Source organism: Trichechus manatus, unplaced genomic scaffold (genome assembly GCF_000243295.1).
Source record: "Trichechus manatus latirostris isolate Lorelei unplaced genomic scaffold, TriManLat1.0 scaffold00228, whole genome shotgun sequence".
NCBI lineage: Eukaryota > Metazoa > Chordata > Mammalia > Sirenia > Trichechidae > Trichechus > Trichechus manatus.
In genome coordinates, this window is record NW_004444164.1 from 1372382 (window position 1) to 1391583 (window position 19202).

At 35.3% G+C, this 19202-nt stretch overlaps 1 protein-coding gene across 1 annotated transcript in view; it reads left to right on the forward strand.

The window, feature by feature from the left end:
• The window catches only part of CCSER1 (coiled-coil serine rich protein 1), a 1325280-nt gene that overhangs the window by 49171 nt on the left and 1256907 nt on the right, over nt 1–19202 (forward strand). Inside the window, exon 2 of the mRNA XM_004389012.1 lies at nt 13473–14837. Within this exon, the coding sequence (XP_004389069.1) occupies nt 13514–14837 (1324 nt within the window). The 5' untranslated portion in view covers nt 13473–13513. The remainder of the gene's footprint in view (nt 1–13472; nt 14838–19202) is intronic.

Genomic DNA, 19202 nt, shown 5'->3' on the forward strand with positions numbered 1-19202 from the left:
GAGATGAGACCAGTGGAGTATCTTAGATGGCCGCTCACAGGCTTTTAAGACCCCAGACACTACTCACCAAGGTAGAATGTAGAGCATTATCTTTATAAGTCGTGTCATGCCAATTGAGCTAGATGTTCCCCGAGACCATGGTCCCCAGAGTGTGGGGCAGTTCTGCTCTATCCTGTAGGGTCGTTATGAGTCAGAATTGACTAGACAGCAACAGGTTTGGTTTTATTGTAATAGCCTCCTAACTGGCTGACTACTCCTGCAATTCATCCTCTACAGTGAGGTTATCTTTTTAATAATAGCAGTTGGAATAAAACCCAACCATATTACCATGGCCTATTATGAGGTCCGCCAGTATCTGGCCCTCTGCCCTCCTCACCTACCTCATTTCATACACTCATTCCTTTTACTCACACCATTACTTGGGTAGATCAAGCTCATGTCTGCTCCAGGGAGTTTGCACTGATGTTGCCTCAGCGTGAAGCTTGATTATTTTTTACATGACACGTATCACTGTCAGAGATCATCTAACATATGTATTTGATTTTCTGTTTATATTCTGTTTCCTTCACTGCAATATGTACTCCACCAGATACAGGACCCAGTCTCTCTCATTATCTTCTGTGCCTAGAAAAGAGCATGTCTCCCATATTTGAATTATTTGAATGAAAATCCACTGAGCACTTTGTATGTGCTGTTGTTGTTAGTTGCTAAAGAGTAGATTCTGACACATGGCCACCCCATGTGTACAGAGTAGAACTGCTCCATACGGTTTTCAAAGCTGTGACCTTTTGGAAACAGGTCACCAGGCCTGTGTTTGGAGGAGCCTCTTAGTAGGGTAGAACTGCCACACTTTTGGCTAGTACTTGATGCTTCATTGATTGTGCCACCCAGCGACTCCTTGTATGTGCTAGAGCAGTGGTATTCAGAAGATACTATAATACCACTAGAGTCTTAAGGATTCCCACTGGCTTACATAGCATGGACACCTTTAAGAGGATTAATTTCCAGATCCTCCGTTGACATTTGTGCTTTTCCATGCCAAGTCCTTGTTTAAAAAAACTTCTGGAGGTGATGGCTTGTCTTCCCCACTTTGCTTCCTTAGTCTCCTAATTTACAAAAGAAAGGCAAACCCCTCACCTATTCTGAATCATTCCAGGGTGCATTTCCCAGTCTCTAAAAATCTCTGCTGTACCAAACAAAGGTTTAATTCCTAGGAAGTCTCTTGAAAGCTTCCTAATGACACATTAGAGAGGACAGTACCTTAAGTCATAGAGGCAATACTTTCCTTCCTCTCTCCTTTCCTCTCTGCCTCTCTCTTTACCTCCCTCTCATTTTTCCCTCCCTCTTTCCCTCCATCTCTATTAGATTTCAGAAGTGAGAAAATGAGAAAGTTGACACGAGGTATTAACAGGTTAATACATAATTTTAAATCTTTTCTTCTGAGGAGAATCTTCATTGACGGATAGGTTTAACAATGAGGTTTGCTTTTACCAATTAGATTATAAGGATATCGTTTTACATACAATTTCTTTAAATTGAATGAGCCAAATATGCAGCGCCACAGTATTTATGAAAATATATTTAAAATGCATATAGAGCAGAAAAGTATACCCTTTGCCATATTTAACCTTATGGAAAAATTTTAATGGTTAACTTTTACGTGTGCTAGGTATTATATAGATTTTCAAAGTTGTTTTAGCTTTAAAAAAGTTTGAAAGTAGTGTGCTAGGCAATGTCTGCAACATAAAATTACCTAAGATAGCTCAGTATAAAATACACTTGAGTAGAAGAAAACAAAAAATAGAGTTCCACTTTCTCATAGACTGTCCAAGTTTATTACCTCCACCTTTCCTAATTTCTAAGCCAGCATTGCAGGTCTTTACCCTAAGGGTTTATGGAAGGATATCTCACTTTATCCAAATACACGCTGTCTTAACTTTTTCTTTTTTTTTTACCTCAAATAAAACAAGTAAGTCTTATTAAGAGACAATTCTGGATAGAGTGCTGCTTCAATATTTTTTCCCTCGGTCTCGAAGCATCAAAATATTGATTGAAATAGAATGGTAGGATGCACTTCTCATAATTTTGTAATAATAAAAATAGCTAACATGTATTATGTGTGTCTTTCATGTTGGGCAAAGGTCTAAGCATTTAACACACATTAATTCATTTAATCCTCATAACAGTTAACTCTATATGTTGTTGTTGTTAGGTGCTGTTGACTTGGTTCCAACTTATGGTGACCCTGTGTACAACACAACGAAACACTGCCAGTTTCTGCGCCATACTCACAATCGTTGTTATGGTTGAGCCCATTGTTGTAGCCACTGTGTCAATCCATCTTGTTGAGGGTTTTCCTCTTTTTCACTGACCCTCTACTTTAGCAAGCATGATGTCCTTCTCCAGGGACTGGTCTCTCCTGATAACAAGTCCAAAGTATGAGTTGGAATCGACTTGATGGCAACTCTATATAAAACCCGTTGCCATCAAGTCGATGCTGACTTACAGCGACCCTATATAGGACAGAGTAGAACTGCCTCATAGGGTTTCAAAGGAGCAGCTGGTGGATTTGAACTGCTGACCTTTTATTAGCCAAACTCTTAACCACTATGCTACCAGGGCTCCAACTCTGTATAGTAGGTACTTTTTATGTCTCTCCTTTACGCACGTTGAAACTGAGGCTCAAAGGAAGATTAAGTAGTTTATCCAATGTTAATGAGTATGGAAGCCAGAATCCAAATCCAGAAAAATGTGTGTCCAGGATGGTTTCTACCTAATATATTATACAGGACGAAATCAGAATAAGATATTAAGATGTTCAGAAGAAAGGAAAAAAAAAAAAAAAAAGACACAACCTTGATCTGCATTCTGTAATTGTTTCTTTAGATTATTAAATATATTTATATATTGTTATTAGTTGCCATCGAGTTGGATCTGACTCATTGTGACCTTATGTGTAACAGAGTAAACTGTTGCCCAGTGCTGTGTAATCTTTGTGATTTTTGTTATGGTTGAGTCCATTATTATGGCTGTTCTGTAAATCCAGCTTTTAGTAAGAGTTTTCCTCATTTTCGCTGACCTTCTACTTAACAGCCATGATGTCCTTTTCTAATCATTGGTCTTTCTGGATAACGTGTCCAAAAAGTAAGCAAGCTAAAGCCTTACCATCCTTGCTTCTAAGGAGCATTTTGGTTGTATTTCCTCTAAGATTGATTTGTTTGTTCTTCTGGAAGTCCATGGTATATTCAATATTCTTTGCCAAACACAATTCAAATGCATCAATTCTTCTTCTGTCTTCCTTTTTCATTGTCCAGTTATTGCTTATATATGAGGTGGTTGAAAAGCCCATGGCTTGGGTCAGGCACACCTTAATCATCAAAGTGACATCTTTGGTTTTTAACACTTTAAAGAGGTCTTTTGAGGTAGATTTATGTAATGTACTACGTCATTTTATTTCTTGACTGCTGCTTCCATGGACATTGGTTGTTGATTCAAATAGAAGGAAATCTCTTCCAACTTCAATTTCTTTCTCCATTTATCATGATGTTTATTGGTCCACTTGTGAAGATTTTCGTTTTCTTCAAGTTCAGGCATAACTCATACTGAGGACTATAGTCTTCGACGCTCATCAGTAAGCGCTTCAAATCATCTTCATTTTCAGTAAGCAAGCTTGTCCCATCTGCATATCACAGGTTGTTAATGAGTCTTGCTGCAACCCTGATGCTGTGTTCTGCTTCATATAGTGATATATAGTATATACTAATATATATGTGGAGCCCTGGTGATGTAGTAATTAAGAGTGCGGATGCTAACCAAAAGGTTGGCAGTTCAAATCCACCAGCCGCTCCTTGGAAACCCTATAGGGCAGTCCTGCTCTGTCCTTATGGTTGCTATGAGTCGGAACTGACTGGACGGCACCTAACAACAACTATATATATAGTATATATTCTATGCCATAGAATATAATATATGCTATATACACATAACATATATAGTATATATAATATAGACTATATAAGTATAGTATATATAATGTATACTATGTAAGTATAGTGTATATAATCTATACTATGTAAGTATAATATATTATATAAGCATAGTATATATTCTATGACATAGAGTACGTTCTATATATATAGACTTTCCCCCACGTGTCTGTCAGTTTGTTATACTGTGGATGCTTGTGTGTTGCTTTGATGCTGGAAGCTATGCCACCGGTATTCAAATACTAGCAGGGTCACCTGTGATGGAGAAAAGATTGAAGTTGTCAAGGATTTCGTTTTACTTGGATCCACAATCAACACCCATGGAAACAGCAGTCAAGAAATCAAAAGATGCATTGCATTAGGCAAATCTGCTGCAAAAGACCTCTTTAAAGTGTTAAAAAGCAAAGATTTCACCTTGAAGACTAAAGTGTGCCTGACCCAAGCTATGATATTTTCAATTACATCATATGCACGCGAAAGCTGGACAATCAATAAGGAAGACCGAAGAAGAACTGACGCCTTTGAATGGTGGTGTTGGCGAAGAATATTCAATATACCGTGGACTGCCAAAAGAACAAACAAATCTGTTTTGGAAGAAAGTACAGCCAGAATGCTCCTGAGAAGCGAGGATGGCGAGACTATGTCTCACGTACTTTGGACATGTTATCAGGAGGGATCAGTCCCTGGAGAAGGACATAACACTTGGTAAAGTAGAGGGTCAGCAGAAAAGAGGGAGACCCTCAGCAAGATGGATTGAGACAGTGACTACAACAACATGCTCAAGCATAACACTTTTTGTATGGATGGTCCAGGATCGGGCAGTGTTTCCTTCTTACGTACACTATGTTGTTGCTGTGAGTCAGAACCAACTAGATGGCACCTAACAACAACATATAGAATATATATATATATATAGTCTATGCCATAGAATATATTGTATATACTGAGCCCTGGTGGCACAGTGGTTAAAGCAATTGACAGCCAACCTAAAGGTCGGTGGTTCAAAATCACCAGCAGCTCTGCGGGAGAAAGAAGTGGCAGTCTGCTTCCACAGAGATTTACAGCCTAGGAAACTGTATGGGGTCACTGTGAGTCAGAATTGACTCGATGGCAGTAGGTATATATATAGAATATAATATATATATCTATATATAGAATATAATATATATATATACTGTATACACTATAAATATATATAGTATATATTCTTTGCCATATAATGAATATATGCATTAGCTTTCAATACCAGTACATGATTTCTTCACAAAGCAAACCAGGCCCCTTTCAGGGTCTTTTTCCAGATCCTGGGGGCCCTTAACTATTTTTTGTGTGATACTCTTTCTCCATTTTCTCTAAGCTAGGATGTCTGCTTCTTGGTTTGAAGCCTTTATCATGAATCATGAAATGTTCTGAGATCCTTCTTACAGAGAATAATTTAAAACTCTTGATCGGTCTTACCTGACAATGGATCTGCCATTGAACAAGAAGTTGTATACTAAAGCACTCCCAATTAAACATTTTCACAGCAACAATAGCATTAAGGACATTATTATTTAAAATTGTATGATATTATTATTACTGTGGTATATGCAATTGTATGATACCTCTTTTGTGCATTGAGACAGTGATAATAATTTCCAAATTTTGTCTTTAGCAGCAGAGAAACCTGGATTAAAATCTCAGCTTTACCTCCCTGATCTCAATTTTTTTTAAATTTATCTGGAAAGAATAATATAGTTATCTAAAAAAGTTATTAGGATAAAATGAGATAACTCTGTAAAGTACTTGGTGCAAATTATATGCTCACTCTTCCAGTGAATTTCTTTCTGATTAAGTTAAAAGAAAGCTACTAAAGGAAAGTAAGAGAATACTGATTATGTTAATGTAATTCCTTGAAAAACAAATTTTGTTTCAAAACTACACAAAATTGGAAATAATATTAAATTACAAAGATACATCAGATGCTTACAGAGCAGGAGTGTTTGGTTAGTCTGAAACAAGGACATGTCTCTGGCAGTGGCAGAGGATCTGCTTTTTATTTTATTGGATTAGATTTAATTCCATTATTAAGAACACTGATTCCTGTAAATGTTAGTGCAGCTACCTATTTGTATGTCTTTGAATGAGATTCTTAATCAATCTGTGTTTCCATTTCCTCATCCTTAGAAATAAGTCCACCTTCCAAATAGACAATTAAGGAAACAGTTGCTCGCCAAGGTGGAACTCCTTAAATGTTCCAAGTTGCAAAATCTCCATCTAGTGGCAACTCAAGACAAGCACATCACTAAAGCGTCTTGTTTAGCATCAATACAAATCTTTCTAAATATTCCATCTAATTAACAATATGTTATTCAGTATAATTTCAGTGTCAGCCATTCCTTATAGTGATCTTTGATGTAGCACCATAGTCTCACAAGAAGAAAATGTACTGAATTTACTAGCAAGGTTTAAGAGTTTAAAAAAAAAAGCTGAATTTATTACATCTTCATTTTGATCAATGCTATGTACCCTTAAAAATAAATGAATTTTGAAGTCAAAGAACAATACAGGTAATAAAATACACTTTAATATATTTATTAAAATATGCTTTAAATTAAAATTTATGAATGTAATCGTTGGTTTAATATTGGACTTTTCTCCCAATTAAAAATGTATCTCTACATAATCTGAATTAATTTCAAGCCGGTATTGTATTATCGCAGAGGATTTTATTATTCAAATGTGTTAAGTACCAGCCATCCCTTGCTCCTCATGTTCTAAAACCTATATCCCTGTTCTAATTCATCAATTGCAAACCAAAATATTAAAGAATCTTTTTGAGGAGAGAAGTATAAAAGACTATGTATATGATTTGGTCAAGTTCATTGATTATGTAAATATACTACATCTGAGGTTGTAAAGATAGTTTCTAGAAATTATTTGTACTTATGAAAAACTGCTCAACTCTAGTTCATTATTAACTTTGAACTATAAAACATATTCAGAATGATATTTTATTACCAGGTGTTTGTATGTGTGTCTTTGTGTGTGTGTGTGTGTGTGTGTGTATATATCCCTAAATTTCACAGATTTTATGTATGTGCATAGAATGTAATAAATCAGAGGGACTCATAAAATACTCTTTTTAAATCAGTTCTTTAATTTTATGAGTGAGGAAACAGAATCCAAGAGAAATAAAACTCCACAGATATATTGTGAAACAATTTCACTGATGAACATAATCATTGTATGTTGAGTTCAGAGCAACACCTTTTAAAACAAGAAACAAATCCAAAATTCTGTTTTTAAAATTATTTTCACAATTTATACTCAATGCCAATATATAGCTTAATGGAAATCAGCATATTCTTCAACATGCATCAGTCAGCATTATAAAGGATACAACTACAATGGCATTTATAACAAAAGCAAGGCTGTAATGATTTGTGGATATTCTCATTTATTTATTTATTTATTTATTTATTTCACCAGAACAATTCTGACCTTCAGTTATATTGATCTAACATTGGTATTTGAACCAAAGCATACATTGAAAATGTTGGGATCCATATTACTTACATGATGATTGATATTGTCAAATGTCCATATCATTGACTATGTACACACAGAAACAGACACATATAAATGTTCAGTGTAGCTATCCTTATATTTAATCTCCTAATATGTATTCTAATTTCTGTTTTTAAAATTTTTTTCGTCTGGTGCTTTTATCGTTGTATATTCATATGTCATAAAATTTCCTTGTCTTATTTATGTTTGTATACATTTGTCTATGACCATTAGCTGTTCTCCAGAAAATATTAAATAAAATGAAAAATAAAGTGATAGATATTTGCAGACTTATAATAGGAATAAAATATACTACTGCCTTTAGACACTTTTTGCACTAATGTATTTCCTACTAAGCAATGCTGTATTATTTTAAGCATATGTTGTATTGTTTCAGAAACAATGAAAATAAATAATACATTTAGATTGACATGTATGAATCTGAATTCCTCTTAAAATGTAAGTGCTATACAAATTCATAAGTTAAAAAAACTGGGAAACGTTCATTTTTACTATTCTAGCTATTACTTTAAACTTTTCAAGCGAAAAATTGGGGGGGGTCTTCCCTTCAAAAGGCAGTTTATGTTTATCAGATACTGATTGTTAAAAAAAAGAAAATTTAATTTGTAGATGTATTTGGGTAATTTTATTTTTCATTTAAATAAAAGATGTTGTGATGTTTGATAATTAAATGCTCCATAGATCTTTAAATTGGTTTTCAAAGTGAAAATAAACCAAATTGACTTTATTGTCCAAAAGGACGATCTCTTGCACCCTCTGCTGGTAGATACATGCAATTGCAGGTTATTTATTATAAACTTGGTTCTTATTTTTAGTTAAAAAAAAAAATAATGTAAGGCAAATCCAGTCGTTTTAATATTTAGTAAACAAATGAACCGTTGTAGGAATGTACATTTTGGATATACAAGCAAAATATAAACTGATTTATCTGATTTGCTTGGTAGTCTTAAAATGAATAGATATAATGGCATTCGTTTATTATTAATGAGAAAGTCATAATAGTACATGCTTCCAAATCATCATATAAGTCAAATTTATTAGCCAATGTATATAAAATCATTTGTGGTGACCTAACATTTTTTATTATAGGAATATTGAAACATCAAAAAATGGTGAAAAACCTGGGGTGAGTTATTTGTGTCTTTAACATATCACTGACAGCATTTTTTGATGAATTGTTGTATGTTTAAAAAACAGAGTTTTTCAAAGAGAAAGAAAATATGCGGTAATGAATCTAAATAGAATTCAAGCTGTCAGGAAAGTAAATCTCAATTTATAAACACATACAGTTTGAAATGAAAGTCCTGTAAAATATAAATTTTAATGTTAAAATGTTTTAAATTTAAATTTTAATGATAACCGGAGAAAATATTGACATTGTCAAGGATAACGTTTTAAATTTAAATTTTAATGATAACCGGAGAAAATATTGACATTGTCAAGGATTTCATTTCATTTGCATCTGCAATCAACACCCATGGAAGCAGCAGTCAAGAAATCAAAAATGCATTCATTGGACAAATTTGCTGCAAAAGACTTCTTTAAAGTGTTAAAAAGCAAAGATGTCACTTTGAGACTAAGGTGTGCCTGACCCAAGCCGGGGTATTTTCAATCACCTCATATGTGCGCGAAAGCTGGACAATGAATAAGGAAGACTGAAGAAGAATTGATGCTTTTGAATTATGGTGTTGGCGAAGAATATTAATATACCATGGACTTCCAGAAGAATGAACCAATCTGTCTTGGAAGAAGTATAGCCAGAATGCTCCTTAGAAGTGAAGATGGTGAGACTTCATCTCACGTAGTTTGAACATGTTATTAGGAGGGATGAATCCCTGGAGAAGGTCATCATGCTTAATTAAGTAGAGGATCAGTGAAGAAGAGGAAGACCCTCAACAAGATGAATTGAAACAGTGGCTGCAACAGTGGGCTCAACCCAACAATAATTGTGAGAATGGCACAGGACCAGGAAGTGTTTCATTCTGTTGTACGTAGGGTAGCTATGAATCAGAACTGACTAGATGGCTTCTAACAACAACAACGTTAAAATGAAATTTAATGAAAAATACGAAGATTTATATCATTTTAAGGATTCTTAGCACTTACCATGTTTTATTTATTTTGATATTTTGTTATGTTAAAAATATAAAACATTTGAAGAGATTATTAAAACACTCAGAATTGACAGTATGTATTTTGCCATATTTGGTCAAATTATTTTTAGAAAAAAATATTTTCCCACATGCTCAGTTCCATTCTCCTTCTCCTTCCCAGAGGCAACCACCATTATTAATTTTGCTGTAATCCACAGAGTTGCTTTTAACATATTTACATGCATATGTCTAATCCTTCCACATTATGTAATGTTTTTGATAGACCATATATTGTTATATTTCTTTTATTTGAGTTTATTAGTTTTACTAATAAAAGTAAATCATAAATGCTTTCTTGTTGTTACTGTTGAGTCAGTTCTTTGCTTCTTGGAGACTAAATTATTTTGTTGACGGTGAACAATTATCCAGACCTGTGTAGTTAGGAAGGTAATCAACATGGTCAATATTGTTTTGGGTCAAAAACAAGGCGTGGTTGAATTGAAAACATTTCTAAGAGATAGGATAATAAAGTGTTTGTAATATTGGCTATCTCACTATTTATTCAATGATGTATTGTTAGTAGTAACATTTCCAAGCCCCACTGAGGGTATTGAGGCCTCAAATAACTTTCCTGTCCTGTCTAGGATTGGCTCAGGAAATGGCCAGTGCTGAGTGTATGTGTAGAGGCAATAGAACTTCCAGCTGTGAGAGCCTGGGAAAGCTCAATGAAAACATATGTGCTATTGACAGCACAAGCATGGTTAACTGTTCATGACAATAACTTAAGTTATTGAACATTAACCATGAGCTACACTGGGTTCATCTGCCAGTGTGTCATAGCCTAAACATATTATTTGTGCTCAGTGGAAATCTGATTGTCTTCATTAGTATTTAGGAAGATGAGTAATTATTATAGTATTTTTTTTTCAATAGTTAAATCCTTTCAGTACTCGCTAAAGAGATATGGAACTAAGTCACTGTTTTATTTTTAAATGCTAATCCAAATGCAAATACTAAAAAAAGTTCAATAAATATTTCAATTATTATATTTCAATAATAATGTAAATATCTTGACATTAATGTATAGAAAGCCATAGGTTCACAACCAACTGGAAATCATTAGGTTTGCTAATGCTCTGATTAGAGCAAAATCTTCAGTGAGCATTAATTGGAATAAATGTTGTATTACATAAATAAAAAATCACAACTGAGAATGATGATAATTAAAACATTGTTAAGAGTGAAATCATAGGGAAAAATTGTATTACTCATTGTATCTACTTTGGAAAATATAAGCTGAGAGAAAAATTGGACATTTTAAATTTTCGAAAGCTTTCAAGAACTAAAATGTCTTTTGTTTACATTTGAAGCTTTCTTTACCATAAGCCTTATAAGAATACTTAAATGTTTTGGGAGGGGTTTGCATATAATTTAATTTATACTCAAATTCAGTGATACCAATTAAAAATTATCCAACAAAAATCTTACAGTGCAAATTTATCAGAGTTCCTATCATTTGGAACAAAATTCAAATATTCACAAATGCCTCTGTGAGAAAGTATTTTCCACTTTTGCTGCATTCTTCTTCAAGGAAATGAAAATATTTTATTAATTCTCATAATATATATGGAAGGCTGATATCACGGAAAGCTTGTCATTTGTGTATATTTGTTAGGGTTTCTTTAGGTTGTTTCAGTTGGTCAAACAAACAAACCAAAAAACACAGCCTGATTTAAGTTGACAAAGAGGGTGTGTACATCACGTGTAAGGAATTAAGAAAAATTGAAAAACAAAGTAAAACAAAACAAAATGAGGCATCCAAATCATGGTACGTTATGAGAGCCAATGAAAAATAGCATTTACCAGCACAGGGAGACTGACAGTACAACAGGAGTTTTGATGTGGAAGTATATGTGGGCCTTCAGCAGCAGAAAACTTTCGTCTGTTCGCTTTATTGAAAGTATATACCATGCTGATTATGAGTTGACTGTGTAGTTAGATAAGGCTTGGTTTCTTCTTCCTGCTTTACAATTTATTAGCTGAGTGACATTAGGCAAGTTACCTTTCAACTGTAAAATGTTCATAGTAATTAATGTTACCTACTCCTAGAGTTCTAAGCATTAAAAGAGAAAATATGTGTAAAAGTACTTGGCACATTACAGCCAAGCACTGCCTTCTCCTCCTCCATCATCATCATCATCATCATCAAAATTATAATTGTCATCATCAGTGGTTCATACATTTTCTGTGTTTCTGCTTCTCTCAATGTGTATTTTCATTTCTCTCAACATTACCAAACAGCTTAAATTTAATTTAAGTCTTCTTCAAATCATAAGGTGCCCTGGTGGCACAGTGGTTAAGTGCTTGGCTGATGACTGCAAGGTCAGTGGTTCAAACCCACTACCTGATTCTCAGGAGAAAGATGTGGCAGTCTGCTACTATAAATACTACAGCCTTGGAAACCACATGGTACAGTTCTGCTCTGTCCTATAGGGTTGCTATGAGTCAGAATCAACTCGATGGCGGTGGGTTAGGTTTTTGGTTCTTCAAGTCATAGCTGTGGCTTCCTCATAACTTTAACTTGTTTATTACCCTACGCTATGCCCTTTGAAGTTTTTCCCTTTACCAAGGGCCGGCTTATCTCTAAACTTCCTAGATCAAACTTCAAGAGGAGGAATCCATCTCAATTGTTTTTTCTTTGGGTGGGAATTCTAGAATTAGGCCATACCATAGGCTAATCTGGGATTTTATTAAACTCAGTTCAATAAATTGTTGGGTCATTTAGTGCAAGACATGCCTCTGTAAGGCTGCCCTTCAAAAATTTGGGTCATTTAACCCAAAGGGGCAGTTATCATGGCTGACACATGCCTTGTTGATGGTGTTGTTAGGTGCCGTCCAGTGGATTCTGACTCATAATAACCCTTTGTACAACAGAAGGAAACTGCCCGGTCCTGCGCTATCTTCACAATTGTTGCTGTGATTGAGCCCATTGTTGCAGCCACTGTGTCAGTCCATTTTATTGAGGGTCTTCATCTTTTTCACTGACCCTCTGCTTTACCAAGCATGATGTCCTTTTCCAGGGACTAGTCCCTTGTGATAACATGTCCAAAGTACATGAGACAAAGTCTCGCCATCCTTGCTTCTAAGGAGCATTCTGGCTGTACTTTTTCCAGGGCAGATTTGTTCATCCACCTACTACCTCTAAATTAGTGGCAATATGCAGTGGAGGAGAAGGGTCTAGGGACTCTAGGATAGATACTATTTGTTTGGGCTTCACTGGCTAAGATTCTGATCAATTCTTTAGTACAACTGAAACTTGATACCCGAACCCTACTGTGTAGTGTCAGTTATATTTAGGAATATATTTGCATCTTAGTTAAAGTCATTGTAATAGGAATGTATTCTCATTTAGAGATTGTGTTCAATTGTTTTCAAATAATTGCGCTTGTCATAATTATAAATCTCTTGGAAAAGAGGGAAAAAAATCAAAAACAATTACCACAATTACATAGAACCAGTTGTGAGCTGTAATGGTGGGTCTTGAATAGAGATATATTGTGTTTCCCACCCAAAACTCTTTCAAGTAGACTTTAACTATTTTTGGTAACCTTCAAATTTTTGCATCATAAAATTTCTATCCAGGTTATTAGGTCATTTTGCTGCTAATAAATTAACAAAAAATAATTACCAGAATTTTGTTTTGTATTTTTTTTAGTATAAACTCAAATCTATGTAGTATCCAGAAAAACTGTATTTTGTCTTAAAATGTTTTATTTATAATTGAATTTTATTGATTTGTTCTTTTCGTTTTAATTTTTATCAGGCTGCGAAGTTGGCTAGCACAGTTCAAGCCTTGGAGTCCCAATGGGGGACTCAGGATCAAGACGATCTACCCTGGTCTCTCGGTTGCCAATATTCAGGAGAAGTATCAGCAGAAGACATGATTCTCTTCCTTCTTCACCCTCCTCCAATAACACAGTTGGTGTCCACAGTTCTTCTCCGTCCAGCACTAACTCAAGCTCAGGTAGTACAGGTAAACGCAGGAGCATATTCCGTACTCCTTCCATTAGCTTCCACCATAAAAAGGGGAGTGAGCCGAAGCAAGAATCTGCCAACCAGAACCTTAGTATTTCAAATGGTGCTCAACCTGGTCATGGCAGTATGCAAAAACTGAGTTTAGAAGAGCATGTTAAAACCAGGGGAAGACATTCTGTTGGTTTTAGTAGTTCACGAAATAAGAAGATAACAAGATCTTTGACAGAGGGTTTTGAAAGGGAAAAGGAGCACTCAGCTAATAAGAATGTTTTTATAAATTGCCTAAGTTCTGGCAAAAGTGAGGGGGATGATTCTGGATTCACAGAAGAACAAACTCATCGTTCTGTTAAACACTCAACAAGAAAGCTACTTCCTAAATCTTTTTCGTCTCACTATAAATTCTCTAAGCCAGTTCCACAGAGCCAATCCATTTCATTGGTACAACAGTCTGGATTCTCATTGGAAATTACACAATACCAAGAGAGAGAACCTGTATTAGTAAGAGCTTCTCCATCTTGTTCTGTGGATGTAACAGAACGGGCAGGAAGCTCCTTACAATCTCCTTTGCTTTCTGCTGACCTTACCACAGCTCAGACACCTTCAGAATTTTTAGCCTTGACTGAAGATTCTGTGTCTGAAGCGGATGCATTTCCCCAAAGTGGAAGCCTGGCATCCCACTGTGACAACTTTGGCCACAATGATTCTACCTCTCAGATCTCTGTCAATCCTGCTGCTGTTACAAAGACAACAATAGAACTTATGGCAAATGTTCCCTGTGCAATTATGTCTCCTGGGAAGTACAGATTAGAAGGTCGATGTAGTACTGAATCTAATTCCTTACCTGAAACCCCTGCTGCTAACCAGAAGGAAGTGTTGTTAGAAATCACTGAACTACCTGTTAGGGATGTGAATGACTCAGAGCTTCACCTATCAATAGATAATCAAAGAGAAGAAAATACAGTGTTGCAAAATGGTGAAACAATGCCGGGGGCAAGCTCCCCACGGAAACTTGGATTTTATGAGCAGCATAAAGCAATACCTGAACGTGTTAAAGGGATCCATCCTATTTCAGATTCAAAGATCATACCCTCTTCTGGTGATCGTCATATTTTTAGCAAAACATCATATGGTTATGAAGCAAATCCTACCAAAGGTATGCTGATTTTCTTTGTATGCTATTGATATGGATTGATTTTCATTATAATTTACATTGTTTTCTTACTCCATCTATGAACAGATACCACATTTTCCATAGTTTTCACTCTCTAATATTCTTTCCCTATTTATAAGTTTTAAATATTTTCCCTATTTGATTTTAAGCTTACTTCAATTTTATTATGCGAACACTAATTCAGCAATATTTTTCTTAGTAGTGCTATCCAGATTCTGACCCTCAGAAATTATTTTGCACATATACTAATTATCAGAATAAAATGGAAGTGAAATTAATTGTATTTGCAATATGGCTATATCTTAAAGAGTGTCTTTTTAAAAGTTCATTATAGAGGTATTGGTATTTCTTAGTTGATGAAATGGATATATTCCAACCAAAATCACTGTCAAATAAATTTGTATAATTTAAATTCCATTTTCTAGTTCCATAATGGTTTCATTGTTAAATAGGAGCCATAGTTTTGCGTAAATATTCCGTAGCTCATGATACAGTAGAATTGCAAGCATTTAAAATATTGTCTTTGGGGCCAGGAGACCCTGGTTATAACCCAGCTTCTGTCATTAACTAGCTGTGTTACCTTTCACACCTTCTCTTTAGTTTAAATAAAGGGGGGCGGGACTTGAATTACTCTCTTCTGGCTGCAGAAAACTCTTGTCATTTAACATAAAATTCAGTTTGAGAAAATTTTTGAATATATACCATCTACTGGGCTGTATTAAGGAGCCCTGGTGGTGCAATGTTTAAGCACATGGCTGCTAACTGGAAGGTTGTCAGCTCGAACCCACCAGCCACTCCGAAGGAGACAGATGTGACAGTCTGCTTCCATGAAGGTTACAGCCTTGGAAACCCTATGGGGGCAGTTCTACTCTGCCTTATAGGGTTATTATGAGTCAAAATTGACTCAAAGGCAATGGGTTTGGTTTTTTCCTAGTGACTTAGTTATTAGTGCTGCTATAACAGAAATACCACAAGTGGATGGCTTTAACAAAGAGAAATTTATTCTCTCACAGTCTGGGAGGCTAGAAGTCTGAATTCAGGGTGCCAGCTGTAGAAGGCTTTCTCTCTCTGTCAGCTCTGGGTGAAAGTCCTTGTCATCAATCTTCCCCAGTCAAGGAGCTTCTCAGCACAGGACCCTGGGTCCAAAGGATTTGCTATTTTCCTGACTCCTGTTTCTTGATGGCATGAGGTCCCCATGTCTCTCTGCTCGATTCTCTCTTTTATATCTCAAAAGAGATTGATTTAAGACACAACCTCATCTTGTAGATTGAGTCCTGCCTCATTAACATAACTGCAGCTGATCCCACCTCATTAACATCATAGAGGTGGGATTTACAACACATAGAAATATCACATCAAATGACAAAATGGTGGACAATCACACAGTACTGGGAATCATGGCCTAACCAAGTTGGCACACAATTTGGGGGAAACAATTCAATCCATAACACCTGGCTTGTATGGGACATTATGTTTTTTGCTTACTTCCCTGCTATTACTATCACTACTACTGCTGCTGTTGCTGCCAGTTGTACTACTAATTCTCTATTGAGTAGTTATTACATCGCATATATTGTTCTATGCACTTTGCGTACTGTCTTAGAGTTCTCTAGAGAAATAGAACCAGTGAGATGTGCATATAGATATAAATATACATATAGATTTACTTTGAGGAACTGGCTCATGCGATTGTGGCAAGTCCAAAATCATTAGATCAGGTGACAGGCTGGAGAATTCTGCAGACTTGTGTTTCGAAATTTGTATGTCAGGCAAGAGAAGAAGTAAAGAGAGCGAGAGTTCTTCTAGCAAAATGTCTATGTATAGTCTGAAGGCAGAACACACCTGGGGAAACTCCCTTTTTACTCTTTTGGCTTTCATCTGATTCGTTGAGGCCCACCCACACTATGGGAGGTAGTCTGCTTTACCTTAAGGCCAACTGTTTTAATCACGTGTAAGTATAGCAACAAGATTAGTCTTTTAACAAACAACTGGGCACCATAGTCTAGCCAATTTGACACAGAATTAACCATTACTCATGTATCAATTCATTTAATCCTCAAATGATTGATTGAAATTGTACTACTATTGTAACTAATTTTCCAGATGAGGTAACTGGAAGAAAGATAGGTAAAGTAATTTGTCCAGAGTCACGAAGTTAGTAATTGATTGAGATACAAACCTTATGAAGTAGTTGCAAGTAAAATCAAAACCAAACCAGTTGCCTTTGAGTCAGTTCTAACTCGTAGTGACCCCACGTGTTGCAGAGTAGAAATACGTTCCATAGGGTTTTCACGACTGTGACCTTTTGGAAGCAGATCACCAGGACTTTCTTCCAGTGCTCCTCTGTCAGTTCCAACTGCCAACCTTTTAGTTAGTAGCGTGTGCTTTAGCGTTGACGCCAACCAGGGGCTCCTTTTGTTGTTGTTGTGTGCCTTCTAGTTGATTCCGACTCATAGTGATCTTATAGGACAAAGCAGAACTGCCTCGTAGGGTTTCCAAGCCTGTAATCTTTACAGGAGCAGTTCACTACGTCTTTTCTCCCTTGGATCCACTAGTGGGTTTGAATTGCTGACCTTTCAGTTTGCAACCAGGCGCTTAACCATTGCTAGGCACTAGTATATTCCACATTTTATAAATGTGAAAACTGTGGCCCAGAGATCATACACCAGGTAAGTAGCACAGACGGAATTACTGCTATCTGAACCCAAAGCTCAGGCTCCTAAGGAATATGCTGTATTGTAGGCCTTGACCCCAGCTTTTCCTAACACATTAAGAATAATACAAAAATATTAAATAAAATTAATAATAGGGCAAATGATCTATTATAGCGTAAAGAATGGTAGGATTATATGATTTCTCTAACTGGTCCCATCATAAACATGACAGTTTTAAAGTTTTAAATGCATGAATTAATTTACTCCTTTTTAAAGCTATCTCAGTATTATACTTGTCATATTTGATACAAGATCATTTTTATGCAACTGCCTACTTTCTTCATTTTTTGAACTTGATAGCATTGCTTGTACTCTTGGCTTGAGTTATACCTGTTTAACTTTGTGAAGAAAAATACAGTTATAAGAACGACGATGATGATGATAACAGTGATGATTATTACCATTTCTGTATACTTAATATATGCCAGAAAAGGTGCTAAGTAATTTACATGCACTGTTTTATTTAATCCTTATAAAAATTTCATGTGGTAGTGATTGATAACTAAGAGGATTAATTTCATGAAGTCACACTGTTAGCAAATGGTGGATCTCAGATCTTGTTTAACAGTGATGGCTTTCCTCAATGTCTAATTGAACATTGTATAAATTTATTTCTGTGGAAACTAGAGAATGATCATGATTATCTTGCTGACTAGTAATCTGTTGACTGGAATCTTAATTTTAAGCCATTTAGTGCACTAAAGTTATTCTGTTGAATTTGACAACGTGTTACTTTTACTTGGACATTAGCTGTTTAGCCATTATCATCTACAGCTTGATAAAACAGTAACATAGAAGGAGATTTTCAAAAACGCTGGTAACATCAATAAAGAAAAAATGATAGTATAGTCCTTTTTATTTTGTGGGGTATTTTCCTGCTATTCATGAGGGTTTTACAATTTTGTGTTTAAAATTTTAAAAATCGGATAAGTAAGTGTATTTTCTGCTTTGAAGAATTGGTGTAACCACTAAATTTCATAATACTACATTTATTCTGTATCTGTTATGAAGCATATTTAAGCTGGTATACTTAGTACACATCTGAGTATATTAGGTACAAAATTATATCATAATTAATAATGGAATATTAAGTTCTATGACAATTTTTTATTCATTGGCTTAACAAGTAATTTGAAAAGAAGTGCCATTCATTGAACTAATTGATTCTATCCAGAAGTCTTGAAATCAACCAGTAGATGAACCTAAATAGGACAATTCATTCATTCATTCAAAAATATTTTTTGTTTTAGCATTGTTTTAGGCACTAGGGATATAGCAATGAACAAAATAGACAAAAATCTCTACATTCATGAAACTTACATTCTGTTAGGGAGACTCAGAAAATTAATATACAAATAAATTAATGTCATCTTGTGATAACTGCTGAGGATGAACTTAAAGCAGAATAAACAATTAGGCAGTGGAGGGTGGGGTTGTAGTTTGCATTTTTAAATATGAATAGGATAGTACCTAATGAGAAGGTAACATACTAAGCAGAAATTTGAAGGAGATCTGGGAGTAAGCAATACAGATATTTAACAGAAGAATATTCAGTGCAGACCTTGGGACAGAAGCATGCCTGCCATGTTCCAGGAACAGCAAGAAGTCCAGTGTGGCAGGAGCAGAGTGAAAG